This window comes from Podarcis filfolensis (genome assembly GCF_964270895.1).
Source record: "Podarcis filfolensis genome assembly, chromosome: 10".
NCBI classification, from domain to species: domain Eukaryota; kingdom Metazoa; phylum Chordata; class Lepidosauria; order Squamata; family Lacertidae; genus Podarcis; species Podarcis filfolensis.
Window position 1 is genome coordinate 8,244,703 of NC_139612.1, and position 21,705 is coordinate 8,266,407.

General features: G+C 45.7%; 1 protein-coding gene across 2 annotated transcripts in view; it reads right to left on the reverse strand.

Annotated features, from left to right (window-relative positions):
* Window positions 1–21,705, reverse strand: part of LRRK2 (leucine rich repeat kinase 2) — a 93,488-nt gene continuing 71,783 nt past the window's right edge. Inside the window, exons 51-55 of one of the 2 annotated variants that reach the window (XM_083574850.1) lie at window positions 19,795–20,507; window positions 4,426–4,443; window positions 1,715–1,752; window positions 823–935; window positions 1–366 (exon numbers count right to left, since the gene is read on the reverse strand). In XM_083574850.1, the coding sequence (XP_083430976.1) occupies window positions 20,386–20,507 (122 nt within the window). In that variant the 3' untranslated portion in view covers window positions 1–366; window positions 823–935; window positions 1,715–1,752; window positions 4,426–4,443; window positions 19,795–20,385. Of the gene's footprint in view, window positions 367–822; window positions 936–1,714; window positions 1,753–4,425; window positions 4,444–19,794; window positions 20,508–21,705 lie in introns of those variants that run through there. The other variant, XM_083574851.1, reaches the window with a different exon arrangement.

Consider the following 21,705-nt stretch of genomic DNA (forward strand, 5'->3'; position numbering starts at 1 on the left):
TTTCAAAATAGAATTTTTTTTTCCGTTTCGATTTGAGATTTCGGAAGATAATCATATATTGTGGAATTTTCTGAAGATCGAGGCATTGTCTTAATTGCATCGATTCTTAAAACCACTGGCTGTGGTTACATAGGAAATCTCAAAACCACATTTTATTAATGTTTGAGAGTACGGAGCAAGGGCGGACAGGAAACCATTTAAAATATGATTACTTTAGTGACCACCGCAAATCTGGCAGCTGCTGGCAACATTTGTGTGCCGACATTTATACTGTGCCATTTTTCCTGTGGGGCACGTATTGTCGATATGTTTCTTTGCCTTGCAGCAAGGACACCTGTTCAGCAATTTACAGTCAATGTCTCCATACTTGAAACGAGAATAAAACAGGAGAGAAAAAAGGGGATGAGCTGATAATAAAAATACTGTTTTTAAAACTGAACAGTGCTGAAGGGTTCAAACCTGTGTTTTTAAAGCACTTTCTAGCAAGTGTGTTTGGGGAGATTCCTTAAAGCCACAGCTGCAAAGATTAAAAAGACTGGCCCCATTCCAGCTCTAGCTGTATGTATTGGGCATCCCAATCCCTATCAATGGAAGCAGCCAAATTGTTCAGTGGGTCCCCTGGGAAAACCATGGTCCAAATGCCACTGCAGCCGTGTGCCTTTCACATGCTGAATCGAGAGGACCATGTGCTGCGGAAATGGCTGAAAAAATCACTACATGCATGATTGTCTAGCAGAATTGTTCCCCACAATCTATGGTACCTTCACCTCCTCTGTTCAATACAATGTATGCAGGTTATTCTAGATGTCTATGAAGAAGCACCAAAATCAACTTATTTTGGCATTCTCCAACACACTTTGCCATCAGGATTTGGCCTTTGCAGCCGTCTGAATTAACTGTTCCTTTCACAGGAACCGGGTTACATTCATTTACACCTAGCAAGGATAGTAAACAAGGCTGAAGCATTGGACGACATGAAAGAGCATCAGTAAAGAGCTAAGTTTTTGAATAATAATAATAATAATTAATAATAATAATTTAATATTTATACCCCACCCATCTGGCTGGGTTTCCCCAGCCACTCTGGGCGGCTTCCAACAAAACACTAAAATAAAATAACTGTTGCTCTTGTACTGTGATTTTATCTGATTTATCACAAAAGGGTTTTCTCTCCTGCTTCTAGAAAATGCCCAAAGAGTATTTTAAATTTGCACAAGAAATAAAGGACTATGAGCCTCAAGGGACAGCAGTTTCTTTGTATTTCTTGGATAGGCTAGGTTTTAAGAAGAAGAAAGGGGGGAAGTAAACGTTTCCCCAGTCTGGAAAATCCAAATAACGAAAGGTAGCAATGTTGGCGTTGCCTCCGAGCAAAACTGTGGGCCCCAAAGCCCGATGCAGCACGATTTAATTCAGCTGATCCTGTTCTCTCAAAATTGTGATTCTTACAACTGCAGTTTCGAATCACAATTCGGATCACAGCTTCATTATGCTTATACCGCAGGAGCAGCTTTTAATGGTGATCAAATTTATCTCCCATCCCCAGCTACAGGCAATTTGTTTGCCTCATGATTCTAGAAAATGGCCTTCAACACTGAATGCTAACAAAAAAAGAGCATTGCCTTGTATTAAGTGCTTGCTGTGTGTCCAAGCGACAGGGTCAGGAATGAAAGCTTTTATTCAGAACTCTCGCTGTGAGAGAGAAAATTCAGCTCACCTGGTAGTACTTATTTTGAAACCGACATGAGGTTGGTACTGAAAAAACAAATATATAGAGATCTCATTATTTAGCTGCTGTAAGCACATTCTGTACATTTCTCCAATAGTAATGGGCATTGCTGATAAACTGGGAGGCTTGTTCTTCCTACAAAATGCGCCTTGGGCCCTGCCCAATCCACTTCAGGCTATTTGCTATCCAATTCTCTCTAGGTTTGCTCTGAAGTTACCCCTGGGATGATTCCCAGGTAAGTGTGTGAGAGATTGCAGCCCTTACCTCTTAAATGGGTTGGTAAAATCTTATTTGCAATGTCATAAATGCAGATATATTTATACATACATATATATTTATACATGCATATATTGGGTGGGGGGCAGGCTTTAAATTAGGTGGGGCAGAACCTCAGTTACTGAAGCATTTTATTTTTTTTACTTACTTGATTGGGGGGGGCTTGCCCCTCCCCAAATGTTGTTGTGTTTATTCGTTCAGTCGTGTCCGACTCTTCGTGACCCCATGGACCAGAGCACGCCAGGCACTCCTGTCTTCCACTGCCTCCCGCAGTTTGGTCAAACTCATGCTGGTAGCTTCAAGAACACTATCCAACCATCTCATCCTCTGTTGTCCCCTTCTTGTGCCCTCCATCTTTCCCAGCATCAGGGTCTTTTCCAGGGAGTCTTCTCTTCTCATGAGATGGCCAAAGTATTGGAGCCTCAGCTTCAGGATCTGTCCTTCCAGTGAGCACTCAGGGCTGATTTCCTTAAGAATGGATAGGTTTGACCTTCTTGCAGTCCATGGGACTCTCAAGAGTCTCCTCCAGTACCATAATTCAAAAGTATCAATTCTTTGGCGTTCAGCCTTCTTTATGGGAACGCAGTGGATGTAGCCTACCTTGATTTCAGCAAGGCATTTGACAAGGTGCCCCATGATATTCTTGTAAAGAAGCTGGTAAAATGCAGTCTTGACTATGCTACCACTCAGTGGATTTGTAACTGGCTGACTGACCGAAACCAAAGGGTGCTCATCAATGGTTCCTCTTCATCCTGGAGAAGAGTGACTAGTGGGGTGCCACAGGGTTCTGTCTTGGACCCGGTCTTATTCAACATCTTTATCAACGACTTGGATGATGGACTCAAGGGCATCCTGATCAAATTTGCAGATGACACCAAACTGGGAGGGGTGGCTAACACCCCAGAGGACAGGATCACACTTCAAAACGACCTTGACAGATTAGAGAACTGGGCCAAAACAAACAAGATGAATTTTAACAGGGAGAAATGTAAGTATTGCACTTGGGCAAAAAAAATGAGAGGCACAAATACAAGATGGGTGACACCTGGCTCGAGAGCAGTACATGTGAAAAGGATCTAGGAGTCTTGGTTGACCACAAGCTTGACATGAGCCAACAGTGTGACACGGCAGCTAAAAAAGCCAATGCAATTCTGGGCTGCATTAATAGGAGTATAGCATCTAGATCAAGGGAAGTAATAGTGCCACTGTATTCTGCTCTGGTCAGACCTCACCTGGAGTACTGTGTCCAGTTCTGGGCACCACAGTTCAAGAAGGACACTGACAAACTGGAACGTGTCCAGAGGAGGGCAACCAAAATGGTCAAAGGCCTGGAAACGATGCCTTATGAGGAACGGCTAAGGGAGCTGGGCTTGTTTAGCCTGGAGAAGAGGAGGTTAAGGGGTGATATGATAGCCATGTTCAAATATATAAAAGGATGTCACATAGAGGAGGGAGAAAGGTTGTTTTCTGCTGCTCCAGAGAAGCGGACACGGAGCAGTGGATCCAAACTACAAGAAAGAAGATTCTACCTAAACATTAGGAAGAACTTCCTGACAGTAAGAGCTGTTCGACAGTGGAATTTGCTGCCAAGGAGTGTGGTGGAGTCTCCTTCTTTGGAGGTCTTTAAGCAGAGGCTTGACAACCATATGTCAGGAGTGCTCTGATGGTGTTTCCTGCTTGGCAGGGGGTTGGACTCGATGGCCCTTGTGGTCTCTTCCAACTCTATGATTCTATGATTCTATGGTCCAGCTCTCACTTCCATACATCACTACTGGGAAAACTATAGCTTAAACTATACGGACCTTTGTTGGCAAGGTGATGTCTCTGCTTTTTAAGATGCTCTCTAGGTTTGTCATTACTTTTCTCCCAAGAATCAGGCGTCTTTTAATTTCGTGGCTGCTGTCACTATCTGCAGTGATCATGGAGCCCAAGAAAGTAAAATCTCTCACTGCCTCCATTTCTTCCCCTTCTATTTGCCAGGAGGTGATGGGACCAGTGGTCATGATCTTCGTTTTTTTGATGTTGAGCCCCTCCCCTAGGCTACGCCTATGAGTCTCCTTTGTATAATCCACCAGTATACTATAAGTCTGCACCACCAAGAATTAATAATCCACTCCTCTAAGGAGATGTTACAGCCAGCCTCCATCTGAAGATCTCTCATTAAGCAGGGGTGAAACTAGCCTTTATTTCACCCGGTTCAAAGACCCAGTTTGGCACCTACCCAACCCACATTTGCGTACACACACTCACAGGCTGCGAGCCTCAATGGTGCCCCTCTGGAGACTTCACCTGGGGCAAAAAAAAGGCTACCCCCCCCCCCCATAGCTACAGCTCTGGATTCAGTTTTCTGCCTTGCCACTTCTAATTGATCTTCCTTTAAAACTCTTCTTGTTGCATATGGAACAAAGAAGAAGCAAACATACCTGGAACTGTAGGGCATTCTGTACGAAAAGGGAAAAGCAAAAGCAAATTACTTATGAGCTATACGTGGGTGGCGCTGTGGTCTAAACCACAGAGCCTAGGGCTTGTCGACCAGAAGGTCAGCAGTTCGAATTCCGCGATGGGGTGAGCTCCCGTTGCTCGGTCCCAGCTCCTGCCAACCTAGCATTCTGAAAGCACACAGTGCAAGTAGATAAATAGGTACCACTCTGGCGGGAAGGTAACGGCGTTTCCATGCGCTGCTCTGGTTCGCCAGAAGAGGCTTCGTCATGCTGGCCACATGACCTAGAAGCTGTACGCTGGCTCCCTCGGTCAATAAAACGAGATGAGCGCCGCAACCCCAGAGTCGTCCGCGACTGGACTTAACGGTCAGGGGTCCCTTTACCTTTATACTCTCAGAGGGGAAATTGTACGGTGATCAAGAAACAGTAAGTTATAACTGAGATTATAGCAGTACCTTCTTGAATAGAGAAAGTCTGGCCACTGCTGCCCAAGCACTGGCAACCTCTAAATTGTTGCAGGGAGCTACTGGATACTGGTCTATTTTGGGACACATTTCAGAGACGTCTGAATATTTTTTTTGTTGTCTCTGAAGATATTTCCACTGGTCTATTTTCAGGCACATGGTGCTTGCGTACAAGGTGCTTGGGGACCCTGTGGCCTTCCAGATGTTGCTGGACTCCAACTCCCTGCAGCCCTAAACAGCACGGCCACCGATGAGGGTTTCCATCTTTGCTTCATTCCGACTGAACTTTCCGACAGTAAGAGCTGTTCAACAGACTCTCTTAGAAGGTGATGGTCTCTCCTTCCTTGGAAGCGTTTAAGCAGAGGTTGGACGGCCATCTGTCATATATGATCTAGTTGAGATTCCTGCCCTTTCCAGCTCTACAATTCTATATTTTGAGACCTGGATTCCTAAAAGGCTCAGGAGGCTTCGCGTTGTTTTCGCTGAAGCCAGGAGAGCAATAGGGGTCGATCCCTCTTGCTCTCCTGGCTTCGCTTCGGTGGAGAGCCGCTGCGCAGCTTTCCCTCTCTGCGCAGCGCCCCTTCAGCGCAGCGGCAGGAGAAGCGGAACCCCTTCCATTTCTCCTCCCGCTTTGCGGAAGGGGTGCTGCGCAGCTCTCTCTCTGTGTGCAGTGCCTCTCCAGCAAAGCGGGAGGAGAAATGGAAGGGGCTCTGTTTCTCCTCCCACTTTGCTGAAGGGGCGCTGCGCAGAGAGGGGAGAACATTTTTTTTCTTCTCCTCTAGAACTAGGTGCGTCTTATGGTCGGGTGCGTCTTATAGAGCGAAAAATACGGGACAGTAAAAGCACTTCACATTACTAAGATCCATGAGCCGATGGGCCACATGTCTCCACCATGGGGCTGAAAGCATAACCATCTGCTCACACAAAAGCAAAGCTGTTTTGGGACTCCCCACCAACCACCTCAACACCTGCCCAAAGAGGTATGTGGGGATAACCCTACCATGACCCCAAAACTTCCTTGTGGAAAAGCTCTCGAGCCTCTTTTAGGGAACAGGCCTAGATAAACACACACAAATGCATGCATGTGAACACATACACACACTGATTGTTGTAAGCATAAAATGCCTTATCTCCTGCTTTATGCCAATAAAGAAAACTCAGGAGACTGCAGGGTAGAAGTCCAACGTTGTTTATTGCAAAGCAATAGGTTACAATGGGATAGCTCCACAAAAGTTGCAACCCCGCCCAGTGGTCCGGGCAGTGGTATTTATAAAGTTTCAAACAAAGCATTTCAGTTTCCACCAATCATACATCATTACCTCATTTAAGTTGATAGATCAAGCATATGCATAAGCATTGGCTGTTTCTGCTGACTAAGCTCGGATTCCCACCGTGTTCTGCGATGACCTTGCAGGAATACATTTTGTTAGTGTGCATGTTGGGAACCTGTGTCACATGCAGCCATTTGCATCATGGAGCAACTTTTGTTCTAGCTTTGCGCTGTATCTTTGTAATTTAATAAGCTGTATTTCTGCCCCCAATGAGGGTGGCACATGTTGCAAAATCATCAGTTTCATAAAGTAACAGGCTACCATAACTTCTCTATTAGAAGCACACTCAAGGATTTACAAGGGTACACATTATCACATTTATTGTGGCCCTTTGGTCCACTCCCACAAGATCACCACACACTGATTACACCCAAGGGAACACATTGGGGGGAAATAAACAGGGTTTTTTTTAAATTGAGGCACAGAATTCCACTCAACAGATTTATGGGGCAGGGCTAACATCTAACTAAAGAATGGCAACTTCAACTGATGGAATATGCACAGTTTGCAGACCTAACATATACAATAAGAGAACAAGAAGAACATATGTTTAAAGAAGATTGGACAATGTTTATTGAATATATGAGGGGGAATTGTGTATACTTGAAAACTTTTGCATGACTAAGATAAATTCAACAATGTAAATAAGTTTTGATGCATGTGATAATTTAATGAAAATTGTGTGTGTGTGTGTGTGTGTGTGTGTGTGTGTGTGTGTGTGTTCAATGAAGGATTGGTGGTTTGTTGTTGTTGTTGTTTGTAGTACAAATGTGCTTGTTGTGTTCACAGGGTAGATAGATGCCAGGAATGAGGTGTGCACCTTCGACGAGGTACCACATTAAATATACGCTTTTGAAGGGTGAACGAACTAGGTCTCCAAGGACTGAAGCAGGCATGTAGAAAAGTGATGCTGCATAAATCTAACAGGACCCAGTACAGAGTAGAAACTTAAAATTACAGCATCGTGGAGCTGGGGGCCACACCAAAGGTCATCTAGCCCAACCCCCTGCAATGCAGGAATCACAGCTGGAGTCCCTGACAGATGCCCCCCCCCCAACTTGCTCTGCTTCAGGACCCTTTGCCTATTGCTTCATTACAGAGGCCAGAATCCACCCATCCACCTCAGCGTCGTCTACACTGACCGGCAGCATCTCTCCCGGGTTTCAGACAGGGAACCTTCTCTGCCCCACCTGGAGATGTCATCCAGGATTATCTGTGAGGATGGGGATAATGCAAAGCAGATTGTCTAATCCTGTGCTATGGACACCCCTAGACTTGGGCGTCTTTTCCTGCACTTCAAGGGACGTTGGGATTGTCTCCCTTTGGAAATGGGGCTGAATGAAGAATGATCTGATATATAAACATGAACTCCAAAAGAGAAGATTCACCTGCAGACGGAACAGCAGGTGCTTCAAAGTTCTGAAGGAACATCGGGGGAGGGGCAAGTTTGGCCCAGGGTCCAGGTGGGGGGTTGCCATGGGAACAATGACCTGCCCTCCTTTGTGACATCTCCTGCTTCTCCCTTAAAAGCCTCCAACTACAGGTGTCCATTGTGGGATAGTGAGGAGAGGTAGAGAGAGAGGTGGGAGTGCAGGAGGAGATTTCGGAGAGGCTTTGGTTTAGGAGAGGCAGGAACTGTTTTAACAAGAGGCGGAGGCAGCAACAACAATGCGGTCAATTCTAGAGACTCAGGAGGAAGGCAGGATCAGCGGACTTGTCCTTTGGGGGACAGAATGGTAAGTTTGTGGGGCCCCATCCTATTCTTTGCCCCATCTCCTCCTCCCCAGAATTATTCCCGTAGGGTCATTATCACGTGGTGCTGATAATGCCAAGGTTGCAGGCTCGGTCCCTGCATGGGACAGCTGCACTGCCCGTAGAATCCTTTAGTCTATCTTCCCCAAATGGGGGAGGGCTGAAGTGGTGACACCCCCGTGGTGGCGATTCCAGGGTCCCCTCTTAAAGGGGTTTGTATATGGGAGTTACTGGCCATACACTGAAAGGTTGTCAGTGAACTCCGCTGCGTTGCAGGGATATGGGGGTGGGCTGCCAGCGTACACAAACACCTTATTGTGCACCCTCCCATATCCCATTCACCCTGAGGAGCCCCTGTTCCCCCCGGCTGGGGGGCTGGGAGGGAGACACACCCAATGCCTAAGCCAAGGTCTTACTACATCTGAAAGGTTTAATAAATTTGTGGCCATTTTTTTATTCCAGAACACGTTGTCACGAGTCATCTTTCCTTCTGGTGGGTCTCTGGGGGCTGGGGGGGGGGTCTCCGCCTGGGCACGCAGTGAGCGCTCACACCTTCCTTAGAGGGACCGCACACAGCACCTTGGCCCACTTGGGACCCATCAGCTGGTTGGGCTGGCCTGCCTCCCTGTGCTAGTCTTTGGAGGTTCCCGCCAAACCTCAGTTAGCCAATCAGCCCTGCAGGGAGGCAGGGCCAGACTGCTTAAATAGGAGGCGGAGCTGGCAGCAACCATGTGATTGGCTCCAGAGCTTCACCCACCCAATCCTCCCTTTCTCTAATCCTCCCTTTCATTCTAGCTGTTTCAGATCATAACCGTAGATACTCCCCTCTTCCTCCATGAATAGGGGTGACCCCTATTGGCAATTCTCTATTAGGCTAAATGTATTTCTGTTCTGCATCACCTCTTCTAGGCTCAGGTGAATGAGACGCTTCCTCCAGGTCAAAAGGAGCAATAAAGTGGCCCCGATGCAGAAAAAGGAGGAGCCTCCTGTGACACCAGGTGAGGAAGTAGCTCCCCTCACAGACACCATTTTGGGAAGGGCAGGGCAGGAATAGGCTAGGGGGGCAGCTCAGGGTATAGGATTTGGGGGGGGGAAGCTAGTAAGAAAAAAAGTCGAAAAAGCCAGACTGCTGGATCTGGCAGGAGGCCAAGGCAGCTGATAGGACAGGGCTAGGGGACAGTGGTCAGCTAGAGGGCCACATTCGGGGGGCTGCAGGCCAAGACTGGCCCCCAAGGCCTGGGGTTTGCCACCCCTGTAGGAGGAGTGTAGAAACAGGGGAATCGAGGAGAAGATTATTGCAACAATCTTGGAAGCTGCAAAGAGACGAACTAATCTGTCCCCATGTCCTTCTCTTGTTGCAGCTGTGAAAAAGTTATCCCAGATCTTCTCGGAACTTGAGGTTAGTACTGGGGGAAACAAAAGAGGAGGGAGTGGATCCCCCAGACCCTCTGCCCACTGACTGTGGTCTTTGCCCCCAATTCTGCAGTGGCGTGTGTCCCTGGGGTGTCAGGATGATGCCAGAGGCATGTCCTGCCCTCTTCCCTGGTGCTGCCCTTCCACCTCTGCCCAGGAGGCTGCAGGGCCCATGGAGGTCCTCTGGGGCAAGGGATTGGGCCCAGGCCTGAGGGAGGCCACTCTTTCCTGGCTTGGGCCTGCTTGGGGGCTCCCTTGCACCTGTCAATGGTGGGTTTTGTAGTTTCACAAAAGGCGTCTCATCCAGCTTTCTCTTTCCTCTGCAGAAGGCAATGGCCCGACACCGGTCCCGTGTTCGGCCAGCACCTAAGGAAGGTAAACGAATCTCCACACCTTGGGGACTTTTCACTTAGTAGCCTTATGGTTCATTCCTGAGAAAGACCTCCCAGGCCTTCTTGCTGTGCCTTGCTGGCCTTTTTCACTTCGCCTCAGTAGGCAGGGCCCTGACTGACTCCAGCTACAAAAGCTGAGGTGGTTGGACCCTTGGGTTTGGGTATAGTTTGGCAGGCGTTGTTGAGAGAAGCTGTTAATTCAGTCTCTCTTTTTCATTCTCTTCCAGAGGACATCATTGTAGAAGATTTAGAATAAGCTTCCGGGAACTTCTAGCGGAGCCGTGGCCATTGAAAGAAGCGCGAGATAGCCCTCCATGGAATCTCAAGCAATGCGGGGGCTTTTTAGAGGTTCAGTGAAGGCTACGCGGACCTTGGAACCTCAGAAGGTTATCTTGGGGGATTTGGGACCTGGCGGTGCCCGGTCGTGCTCTCCTGCTCTTCGGGGCGCAGGAAGGGAGTCCGTCCCGGCAGCTGGGAGAAGATGGCATATGGCGGAAGGTTGCAGGAGGAGCAAGGAATTACTTTGAGAGGAGGAAGACACCGGAAAGCCCATTCCTGATTACTTTTGGAGTACGTGGCGTTTTCTTGAGGCTTCCAGTGAACTAAGCCGATAAGCGGACTTTGTTCAGTGATTTAAGACAGTGTTGGAGAAGGGAGATTTTGGCGCTGGGACTTCTAAAATTCACCCCCTTACCAGCATTGTTTCCTGAGGAGGAAGACATTGGAAACCCTGTTCGCTATTGTTGCTGGAGTTTGTGGTGCTTTTCAGAGGTCACCAGTGAATTAAGCTGACAAGCGGCGGAAAAAGAAGAATGCAAATTGGATTACAAATATCTTCCTTTTAATGTTTTAATGTATTTATATCTTGTTTTTTCAGTTGTATTCATTTAACTTGTTTTTATTATTGGCTCAGGCAAATGAGAAGCTTTCTTCAGGTGAAAAGGAGCAATAAAGTGGCCCCGCTGCAGCCCAAGGAGGAGCCTGTGACACCAGGAGAGGAAGTACCCCCCCTGCACCATTTTGGGAAGGGCAAGGCAGGAATAGGCTAGGGGGCAGCTCAGGGTCTAGGATTTGGGGGGGTGGGGGAGAGCTAGTAAAAAACCCCCAAAAGAGCCAGACTGCGGGATCTGACCCAAGGCTTATCTGGTCCAGCATCTGGAAACCCACCCTAGTGGGGTTGATGAAGATGCTACTGACTGAGAGAGGAGAGGAAGCATTTCTAGTGGTTCCAAGATGGCGATGGCTTAGCAAGCAGGCTCCGGAGCTCCGCAGATAACAGGACTGTAAGTAGCGTTGTTCCTCCTGCAGCAGCTAGTCATGCCCCTGGACCCCTGGACCGGGACGTGTATGGCGTCTGATCCAGCTTTCTCTTTCCTCTGCAGAAGGCAATAGCCCAACGACACCGGTCCCGTGTTCGGCCAGCACCTGAGGAAGGTAAACGAATCTCCACACCTTGGGGACTTTTCACTTAGTAGCCTTATGGTTCATGCCCGAGAAAGACCTCCCAGGCCTATTTGCTGTGCCTTGCTGGCCTTTTTCACTTCGCCCCAGTAGGCAGGGCCCTGACTGACTCCAGCTACAAAAGCTGAGGTGGCTGAACCCTTGGATTTGGGTATTGTTTAGAGGGCTTTCCTGAGAGAGGCTGTTAATTCAGCCTCTCATTTCCGTTCTCTTCCAGAGGACATCATTATTGAAGATCTGTAATGTTTCCGGTTCTGGTCTCTGCCATGGCAACATCTCTCCCATTCTGGGACCAGACTCAGACGGAGGGGAGGGGGTTACCTGAGGTTGTAAAACCCTCTAAAAACCCCTGGAGGCAGGCGGGGGACAAGGCACCTGTGGACGTCTGTGTGCCTGCTCCTGCTGGTCTCAAGCCCTGCGCGGCTGAGGCAGGCTACACGGGTGCCATTGCAAGAGGCAAAGCTCCTTCACCTCTTGAGATATTGGATCCAAATTAAAGGCGCCTCCAGAGGAAATGTGGAGAGTGAGCTGCAATCTGAATGAGACTATCGAGATGGAGGGATGAAATTTGAATGTCCTGCCGTGATTAAAAATGGAGAGAAGAGGGGAGGGGAACTTCTTATTAATTTTATTTTTATTATTTAAAGTCTGCAAGGACTCAACACTTACCCCATCTGGTTTAAAGAAATAAAAGGATCACAAGTGAGGTCTATTGAAGGAAACCTGGATGTTTGTGTAATGCTTGAAATTCCTTTTCTAAAATGGATTACAGACTACGAGAGGACTGGACATAAATTTCCAACACTGTGAACTGCGTTGATATCAGACTATAGACATCATAATAGTTTATAAGCTATGAGAGGGGATACATGGTCTGGAAGATGAAGAAGATTGGACAGGAAATTTTTTGGATAAATGGAACTGGCATGCTAGCAGGTTTTTAATGTTAACCATCAGAAAACCAAAATGACTACAGAAGAGCAAAAGACTCTGGTTTAAAAGTGGAAAAGTATTTAGGTATTACTATGACAAATATGAATTGTATGTTATTTCAAAATAATTTTGTTATGACGTGGGTGGAAATCAAAAAGGATATGTTAAGTTGGGAAAAACTAAAACTGTCTTTGCTGGGTAGAATTTCTGTGATAAAGCTAATAACCGGGATGGAGAAGGTATAAAGGACATTCAGGCAACTGGTCCCAGAGTGGTTTAATCATCAATCCCTCCTCCTAGGGAATTGTAGCTCTGTGGGGGGTGGGGGGAGAGTATAGGGGTCTCCTAACAAATCTCAGCACCCCTAACAAACTACAGGTCCTAGAATTATTTTTGTGGGGCTGTGACTGTTGTAAAGTGGTATCCTGGAGCTTTAAATGCATGCTGTGAATGAGGCCTCAGAATCTGTACACTCTAGTAACTTCCAAACCCATTTCAGTGTTTTTAAAAGCCCCTGTTCCCCTTTATCTCCGCCTTTTGTTTTTGGTGCTTCCCAAAGGGCCATATTAAGCAGATACATGTCTCATGTTTCCCCAGTCTGTGTTACAGGTTTATGATTTTGTCTCAGCCTCCTCTGGGGGACTGCTTCTTGCCAGCCAAGGGGACTCTGACCGATGGCTTTGCTTTCCCCAGCCACCGACTGATGGGTGCTACAGCTGAATCCACCCTCCCCTTGACCTCTGGGAGTGCACTTTAAGGCCCATCATGTTTTAAGAGAAGCAGAGATTATCTAGCGCAGGGATGGGGAACTTGTGGTCCTCTAGATGCTGATGCACTTCAGCTCCGATAGCCAATGGTCAGGGATGATGGGAACTGCATCCCAATAACATTTGCAGAGAGACAAGCTCACCAGCCCTGTCTGAAACACTATCTGAAACCGTTCGTGTGAATTAGTAGATGTTTCACTTACGGCGAAGTTCTGGGGTACGCCACTGGACACAGGTGCCAGTTGCTGCACATGCCTCTGCGTACATCGCAACAGCAGTACAGAGCCCAAGGTACTTCCTTTCCAAGCTTCTTCGATGCAAGCCTTGTGAAATGGAGTGGGGCCAACCTAAGGAGAAGGTGTTGTTGAACTACCATTATTATTAGGGTGCAGGTCTGCGGTTCCACTGCTTAGCCAGGTGGCAAGATCTGCTGTCCAGCATGGCTCTCCACCGTATGACCAAGCTGCCCAGAGTGGCTGGGCAAACCCAGCCAGATTGGGTGGGGTATAAATAAATTAATCATCATCAACATCTACTACTAGTAGTACTACTATGCTTGTGAGGTTGATTAGACTGAAACATATTGGCTGCCTCTTATAGGGCCTTACCAGGCTATTGTCTAAACCACCCCAAAGTCTTGTCGGGGATTTTATGCATAAAAGTGTTGAGCAAATCTTCTTTCCAAAAGCTTACTTGACTGTGACAGTCTCTGAACCTACAGCCTCTAATAATTTTGCATTTTTTCTCAGCCCACTCTTTGCAGTATGCATTTGCATCGCATGGGTACGTCTCGGCTATTGTGTCCCAACATGCAAAGCTTGTCTTTCAACGGTTGCCAAACTCCATCGGTCTGGCGGCTAGTGAACCATGCCTAGTGGTGAATTCGCCCTGAAGATTTCCATTGCGATTTCCACAAAGGCCACATAGTTGTCTCTGTATTGCAAGCAGAAAGATATGGTGTGGCGCCTCCTAGGCTTGGCTGTGCTGCATCCTGGGTCCTACCCCAGGAGGGAATTGGCCACACCAGTAGGTTTCCTTGGGAGCAGGCCCTTTGTGTGGACCAGAGAGGGAACTGCTCTCTTCTGGTCTGCTCCTGAGGTATAAATAAGAATCTATAGCAGGCTTCCTCAACCTTGGCCCTCCAGATGTTTTTGGCCTACAACTCCCAAGATCCCTAGCTAGTAGGACCAGTGGTCAGGGATGATGGGAATTGTATTCTCAAAACATCTGGAGGGCCGAGGTTGAGGAAGCCTGATCTATAGGTTACATATGTTGTTGGGGTAATAGCACTAATGAAGATGATGGAAGAAGTTGATGTAACGATATAAGAAGCAGGGTTCTGCTTGCATTATTATCGCCAGGGATATGATCAAGCACAATTTACTGTTAAACAAAAATATTACATAAAAATAGTTAAGTGTTTAAATTATCTACATTGTGCTTACCTTCCAGTTTGGCTCCATTATAATAGAAACTTTGGTATTTGTGTCCCAGATCAATGTTATTCCATGTATGTATTTGATTATCAAGTACAGCTCAACCGTGTACACTGTGTATGGTTGCTTGTCAGTTTCACACTGAGAGCTTCCAGGATCTTTAATAAACATGTACTTTCCATCTTTTAGAACAAGGGTACCATTCTGAAATTGTATTTAAAAAGAGAAAAACACACACGATGGCTCTTGATACTGATTTGTTGTTGTTTAGTCGTTTAGTCGTGTCCGACTCTTCGTGACCCCATCGATACTGATACCTGCATGCAAATGACTGAGTTGCAACAAAATATTGCAGTGTGGACTTCTGATGATGTTCAGTGTTCCAGTAAGTCAGTCACTCCCCACTCCAGGATATTCCATTCTGCCTGTACTCCCACCTGATTTTCTGTCTCTGCTACCACAACAGTCACTATTTAATAATCACTGAGTATGCTTAGCCTTCGCTGCATTAACGCCTCTCCCCTACCCCACTCCCATGTACAACTATTTATATGGTTTGGCTCTCATCTTAAAACAAGATGGTACTCAGTCGGTCATATGGGTAGTTTGTTACAAACAAAACATCCTTATTTTACAAGCTAGCAGTCAATCAGCTAAAGTCAGTTGCTCCAGTCCATGATGTGTCAAAAATGACTGTTGCACTTAATGGCGACAGCTGTATCCTGAGCTATTCTTGTAAGATTTCAAGCAAGTTCAGGAATTCATCCTCACTCAGCGGAGGACATTCTAAACCTCTTTTCGTGGTGCTGAACTTTTGTATGAGCATATGAAACCTGAACACGTGGAATCTCTCATTTGTGAGAACAGGTAAGACTCATGATTCCCTTATGCTTTGTAGCATCAACATCTGAAGGGTGGAAAAGGAAAACAAAGCACCCTCCCAAAATGTCTTAATGAAATTCCCTTACTTTTGACATAAATGCTGATCATCAGAATTTGGTACAGCACTGTCCATTTCATAATGGTGACTTGTGGTTGCCACTGAAGACTAATATTTCCATCATCATCTGGCTTTTTATAATCTACTACTTGCTCTTGTTTTTCTGTCTTATTTCCTTGATATGCTGATATACACAATAGTGATAGCTGAATAAACAGCTAATTTGCCTAAAGGAAAAACTGGGATCTCCCCCACAAAGTTCAACTAGAACCTGTAAGGTTGGCGCTGTTACTTCTTGGGACAATCTCAATGAGTACGCAGCTGCTTCTGATTCATCACTGTTCTGTCACAAGTTGGCAAAATGCTATTACTAGTGTCCCTTTGCTCCTGTCATTATTTGAGCATCGACAATCTAGGAAGTCCAATAAACAAGTACAGAATAAAAATGCCAATCAGAACATGGGTCTGTCACTTTCCAGAACTTGTCCTTGCCAGGAGAGCACTTTTTAAAGCTCTTTTTCAAGTACTGAACCTCTGTGTGATCACATGAAGCTTGCTTGTGGGTAGTTAGATCAATACGGTCCAGCAACTTCTTTAAATGTTTGATGTAATCGTTGCTTGACCTACAACAAAAATTTTAGCGGGAGATGTTGAGAATTAAAGCAAAGACCCTCTATATCCAATACATGTAGTCAACACAGTGCCCTCCAGATATTTTGACTCCAACCCCCATTAGTCTGGCCAGCACGGCCAATGAGGGGCTATATCTGGAGAGAACCATATTGGCTACCCCTGTAATACCTTCCAAATTCCTGAAGCCCTTTCATAGGAGCTTTTGATAGTTTCAAAGGGACTTGTGCACATTTGCCAAGATAATTAGAATACAGTCAGTAGGCTATTTTGCGTATGCTATTTGCACTAATTTATGTGTTTTAGGCACACTTTACCCTAACATATACATTTTGTATATTACTTGACTGGAGTTTAATCTTTTGTATTTTATCTTCCTGTATACCATGCCAGCAGCTTCTAGCTGTAAGGCAATTTATAAATCTGTAAAAGAATCTGTGATGAGAGCAGTTTAGGGGAGAAGCAAGGCTTCCTGTCTGTGCTTCCATCATCAGAGTTCCCCGAAGGAAGCAGCTGTATGTGTGGCTTTGTGGAGGTCCGGATCTTATTTGGGGGAGGGGATTACTGGCATCGTAATTTGATTGCTCCAATTCACCTCATTTCAGATACATCATACGTAATGAATAAAATTTTACACGTATTTCAAGTGATATACACATACATTATCTCATTAATGTAACTGATTAATTACGAAGAACAATTTGATTTCAACAGAAAACTTCACTCAGCTTACAGTTATGTGTAGCATCTGTCAAAAGACATAAAATGAAATTTGTGTGAAAGTTAAAAAAATGTTTATTTTTATTACATAAAGGTCATGTACAGTCTGCAAATTATACATTCGTATATACACAGAAAATTTGTGGTGTATCAACAAGAATGTGTTAAAGCAGAGAACTTCACAATCCTGAATCTGCATGTAGCCATAACATTACAAATAGACAAAAAACAGAAAATGGTAACACATTATTTTATTTAAAGAGAAAAGAAGTTTAAAAGTATAAGACATTATATGAGAAAGGACAATTGGTCTTACCTGAAGTGGCGCTTTAATAGGTTGCTGATGAGTCGAATGGGGCGCATCCTGAACTTCTTGTAAACTATCCAGCGATAGAACTTGATAAAAATAAAAAAACAGAATCTAGGCTTAAACCCCTGTGGTCTAAACCTAAAGTCCCTTTGCCTGTATTGATTATGTAAGGTGCAAAAGGACTGGGGAGTAACGCCCGGCATATCTCCTATGCTCCTTCTGACTCATCAGCCAGGGGCGTAGCAAGGGGGGGTGCAGTAGGTGCGGCCCGCCCCGGGTGTCCCCACTGAGGGGGGTAACAAAATGGTGGGTGGCACTCACCGCAGGGCCCACAGCGCGCCTGAGCCATGTGTCCCTCCTGGGAGTGATGTGGTGGCTTGGGTGCCCGCAGGCTCCGCACTGAATGGGAGGAGGCAGGCAGACTCCTCAGTGGCCCCGCGGTGCCCATGTGGGTGGGTGCCCGTGCCCCAGTCACCCGCTGTCATCAGCACCTTTCTTTTATCTTTAGATGCAATAAGCACATCCTTCAGGGACCCATCCCCAAACCAGTGACTCCCCTCACAAATGGGACAGTGGCCAAACTGACTTCTGATGCCGCATCCGCCCACCAATTTTTTAACCACAAAGTGTGGCGTGCCATGACTTGAGCGAACATTGCCCTGGCAGAAAACTGAGCCACACCCAAGGTGGCATGAACCATAAAGGCTTGCTCCTTCAGTGATTTATTTAAGGTCTGCCTCAGCCTTACAATATCCTGCGGTGTATTTTGCAGTAAGTCCTCCAACCAAACTATGAATGCCCTTGCACAAAAGGCAGCTGGGCAAGCCGCCCGCATAGACAATGCTGTGGCCTCATGCACCTTATGCAAGGCAAATTCCAAAAGCCTATCCGTCATATCCTTCAGTTGCGCATCAACTTCCTGAGGCAATAAATTGCAAGAGGAAAGAATGGCATCTGGACAGTCCACAAAAAGAGTCTTAATATAAGCCATGAAATCAGTCTCCAGAAAATAAATCTTATCTGCCAAATTGGTGCCCTTTCTAAACTGCAAGGGAACACCCAGCTCAGTCTTAGCCACCCTCTTTAAATGGCCTGTTATTGGCTATCAGTCAGTAAAGAAATATCACTAGTAGTTGAAGCCTCAGCAGATTTGGCTTTCTGCAAAGCCAAACCTAAAGTAGACATGACCTTGTAGAACACAGTAGTAAAGTTAAGATTCTGGACACATTGGAGTGGTAACTTACTCATCCTGTAAGGAGCCATCACCCCGTTGATGGAGTTTTTTCTCTCCTGCCTCTGTCATGTGAAGAGGGTCCTAACCAAACCCCTTCGGGTCATCAGCAACCGCCTTAAACCACCTTGCTTTACATTCCCACTATAATTCCAGCTTGTTAGAAGGGAAAGGTGAATGGTGTGAAAGGGCAAACAGAACATCTCCTGGAATATCAGAATTAAATACAATTTTGCCAAGGGAGAATGTGGGAAAGGGGAAGGAGCATCCTGACAGGAATATGCTACTGGCATTCAACAGAGAAAGAACAATTGATCTCATCTTAAGTATCGTTTTGAGAGGGAGGCGTTGCATCCAATGAAGACACTAGACAGGAGCAAAGACTTGTGGTAAGTTTTCTGGATTCGCCAAGCAGAAAGTACCGACGGAGTCCCTAAAGAGAAAAAAACCCGCCTACTTCCCCCTTCCCTGGAAATTTCTGTAATAAAATCAGCAGGTGGTGGTATAGTCTGAGCATTCAACTGAGTGGAAGCACTTTTAGGAGCTGACGACTGCTCTGTATTGTGAGCCTGGGACTGGGGTAAAATTATGGAAGAAAGACGCTTCATTGGAAGAGCTAGGGGAGCAGTCTTAGCACATCCTCCGGCTTTATAGGACATTAAGTGCTTCAGTTTTTGCTTTGCTTTTTTCAGAGGTGGGCGGCTTAAGGCCCAAGTGTCCTCCATAGCAGCCATTAAGACAACAAAGAGGCGTGTGTGTGTGCACGTGCGCACACACAGAGACAGACTCAAATTTTCACCAGATAAATACTCAACTCCATTTGCCACGCCGTGGACCAGGAAAAAAGGCAGACAAAAGCTTCACACCACACACTCCATTTGCCACGCTGTGGACCTGGAATGGGGGAAAACAGAAGCTACACACACTCTCCTTGTGACAACCACCGACCAGGAAGATAAGGACAAGGGGCAGGCACTATGTCTCTGCCAAAGCGAACCGGCAGGGATGTAATAGGAACGCTCACTCCGTTGCCAGTGTCAAAACAGCAAACTGGGAGGAGGTGGCCAAACAGTTTTTAAATAAGCAAATAAGTGGGATGACCAAACGGAAAGAGCAATGGAAAGGGTTTTATTTTTTGGTGGAAAAAACCACAAAGCGTGGACAAAGAACTGTAGAACAAAAACAACGTTAAAGGAAATCTAAAGAAAAAAAGGCGGTTCATAATCTAGTAAAAAACTTGAGTCAGGTGAGTCAGGAGGAACGTACTGTGTGTGTCTAGACAGGAGGAAAAACCGAGGGAGTCCAGCCAACTTCCCGCAAGTCTGCTCTTGTCTAGTGTCTCGCGACAGAGTGAACACCCATTCCATTGGATACAATGCCCCACAAACTGAAATGACGCCATGAAATCATAATTACATTCACAATAGCAATCTAAAGTGCTTTAAACAGGTTGGATGCAAACAGGATTATGTAAGTTGAATTGATCTCAATGGGACCAAAGCTGGGCTGTAATCTAGCCCCCATTTACCATAGAGTAAATTCCATTTAATTCAGTTGGACTTAGTGCTGACCTGGCATGTGGTTGTGTCCAATGAAGTTATTCCGACAGCGATTTCCGGCACTGGCATCTGTGCAGATGTGATTTTCGGTGTCGCCGAAGTGAGTCTCCGCGCCGCGCCAGTTTAGCGCAGCGTGCAAGGACTCGCCAAGCAGGTAGCTTGGCTCGGGGGTGGCTCGTGGGCCGGTAAAATGATCCCATGGGCCACTTTTGGCCCAAGGGCCTTAGGGTGCTGACCCCTCCTCTATAACATGCCTTTATTTATATCATAATGCTTCAAAAAGTTACAAAGTATAAAAATATTGCTTGATTAAATATACATACATAAATACAGCATGGGATAGTGGAATTACTCTAAACGTGGAGTGGTATAAAAGACATTGAAAACCAGATGAAAGGAGTTCAGGTTACATGTTACAGCTGGGTTTCCTACGTACCTTTCACCACTGGAAAATTAAGGCACTGCCCAGTCAATAATATTCTCTGTATTTTTAACAAAACTGATGCTGATGCATCCTGAGAAATATTTACATTGCATATTTCAATGGAGCTAGAACAGAAACCTCCTGTATGAGCCCAGTGAGATACGTGTTTTCATAGCCAGTTAATCCAAAGAAATGCTCTTCATCTTTTCTGCTAACTCTTGTCTCAGCTCAATATGTTTTCTCAGGTTTTGCACTTCATGTGGCAGATTAATGTCCCATATAGTCAAACATGACTGTATTCCTGTGAACAAATTGAGGCAAATATGGTTGAAGATATTAATCAGGAAATATATCTCAAGCATTTTTCCAGCTGTTGGGCAACTTAGAAATAGGACTTTAGAAACTTTAGAAATAGGAGCTGAAACAGTCACTTGGGCAGAAATCCTATGCACACAACTGGGGGAAAAGTGCCATCGAACTCAATAAGATTACTTCTGAGTAGACAGGCATAGGATTGCATTGTTAATGGCTAGCAATATGTGCTTTAAATGTACGGTGTGTACCCAGCCTCAGTTCTGCAAAAATTCCTGGATACAGTCGTTTGCAAAGGGTGCTGGGAAATGTAGCTCTGTGATAGGTAAACCACAGTTCCCATGTAGCCCAAGTGTGAGAAAGGGACAAGCTAGCCATAATGGCAGCAGACTCATGTGGAGAAATTTATCTCAAGCTTATTTTTCATCAGTCTGGTTAAGAAAGGAAAATCCTGCATATATGCGACCCACATGTGAGCGGGATTCCTGATCTCAGAGTTCTATGGTATCTGTAAGTGAAATAGTTCTCATGGCTGCCTCACATGAGAAAAGTCCTGACTTTTAACCAGGCAGATCCAGCCTTTCACGTGGTTGCATGCAGAAGGTAGGAAAGACCTCTGCCTCCCGAGGCCTGGGAGAAGCAATGGGCAAATATGCATTTATGGCCTGTATCACTTTTGCGTGCTTTCACCCACAATTCCATTTGATTTTTGCATTAATTTGTGAACATTTAAATTAAAATCTTCTCAAAGCAATTATTTAAATGAGCATTTTGCATGCTTACATGAACTGCACCACAATATTCAGACAGGGGCAAAGCCAAGTTCTGATCTGCACTAGTCCAAGAGGTGCGTATCAGGTTATTCTGTGCAGGAATTTGCCGAGTTCTGGGCTGGATGGACCTACAGCCTGACAAGGGAGCTTTATACTGTATGCGGTTATTTAGACCTGATTCAAACATAATGGAAAACCACAGTCTCCTGTTCTGTGCCTTTTATAAACAAAGCCTGAATTTGGACATAATCAAGAACTGAGATAAGTTTCAAAGCAGAAGTGAGAGCTTTAGATCCCCTTTTTTGAATCCCTGAAGAGCAGTGAAACATGTATGAAGAGCCCTGCACAATTGTGCTTCACAACAGAAAACCAAGGTTTCCCATTACATCTGAACTGGACCTTGGTCTTTGACTG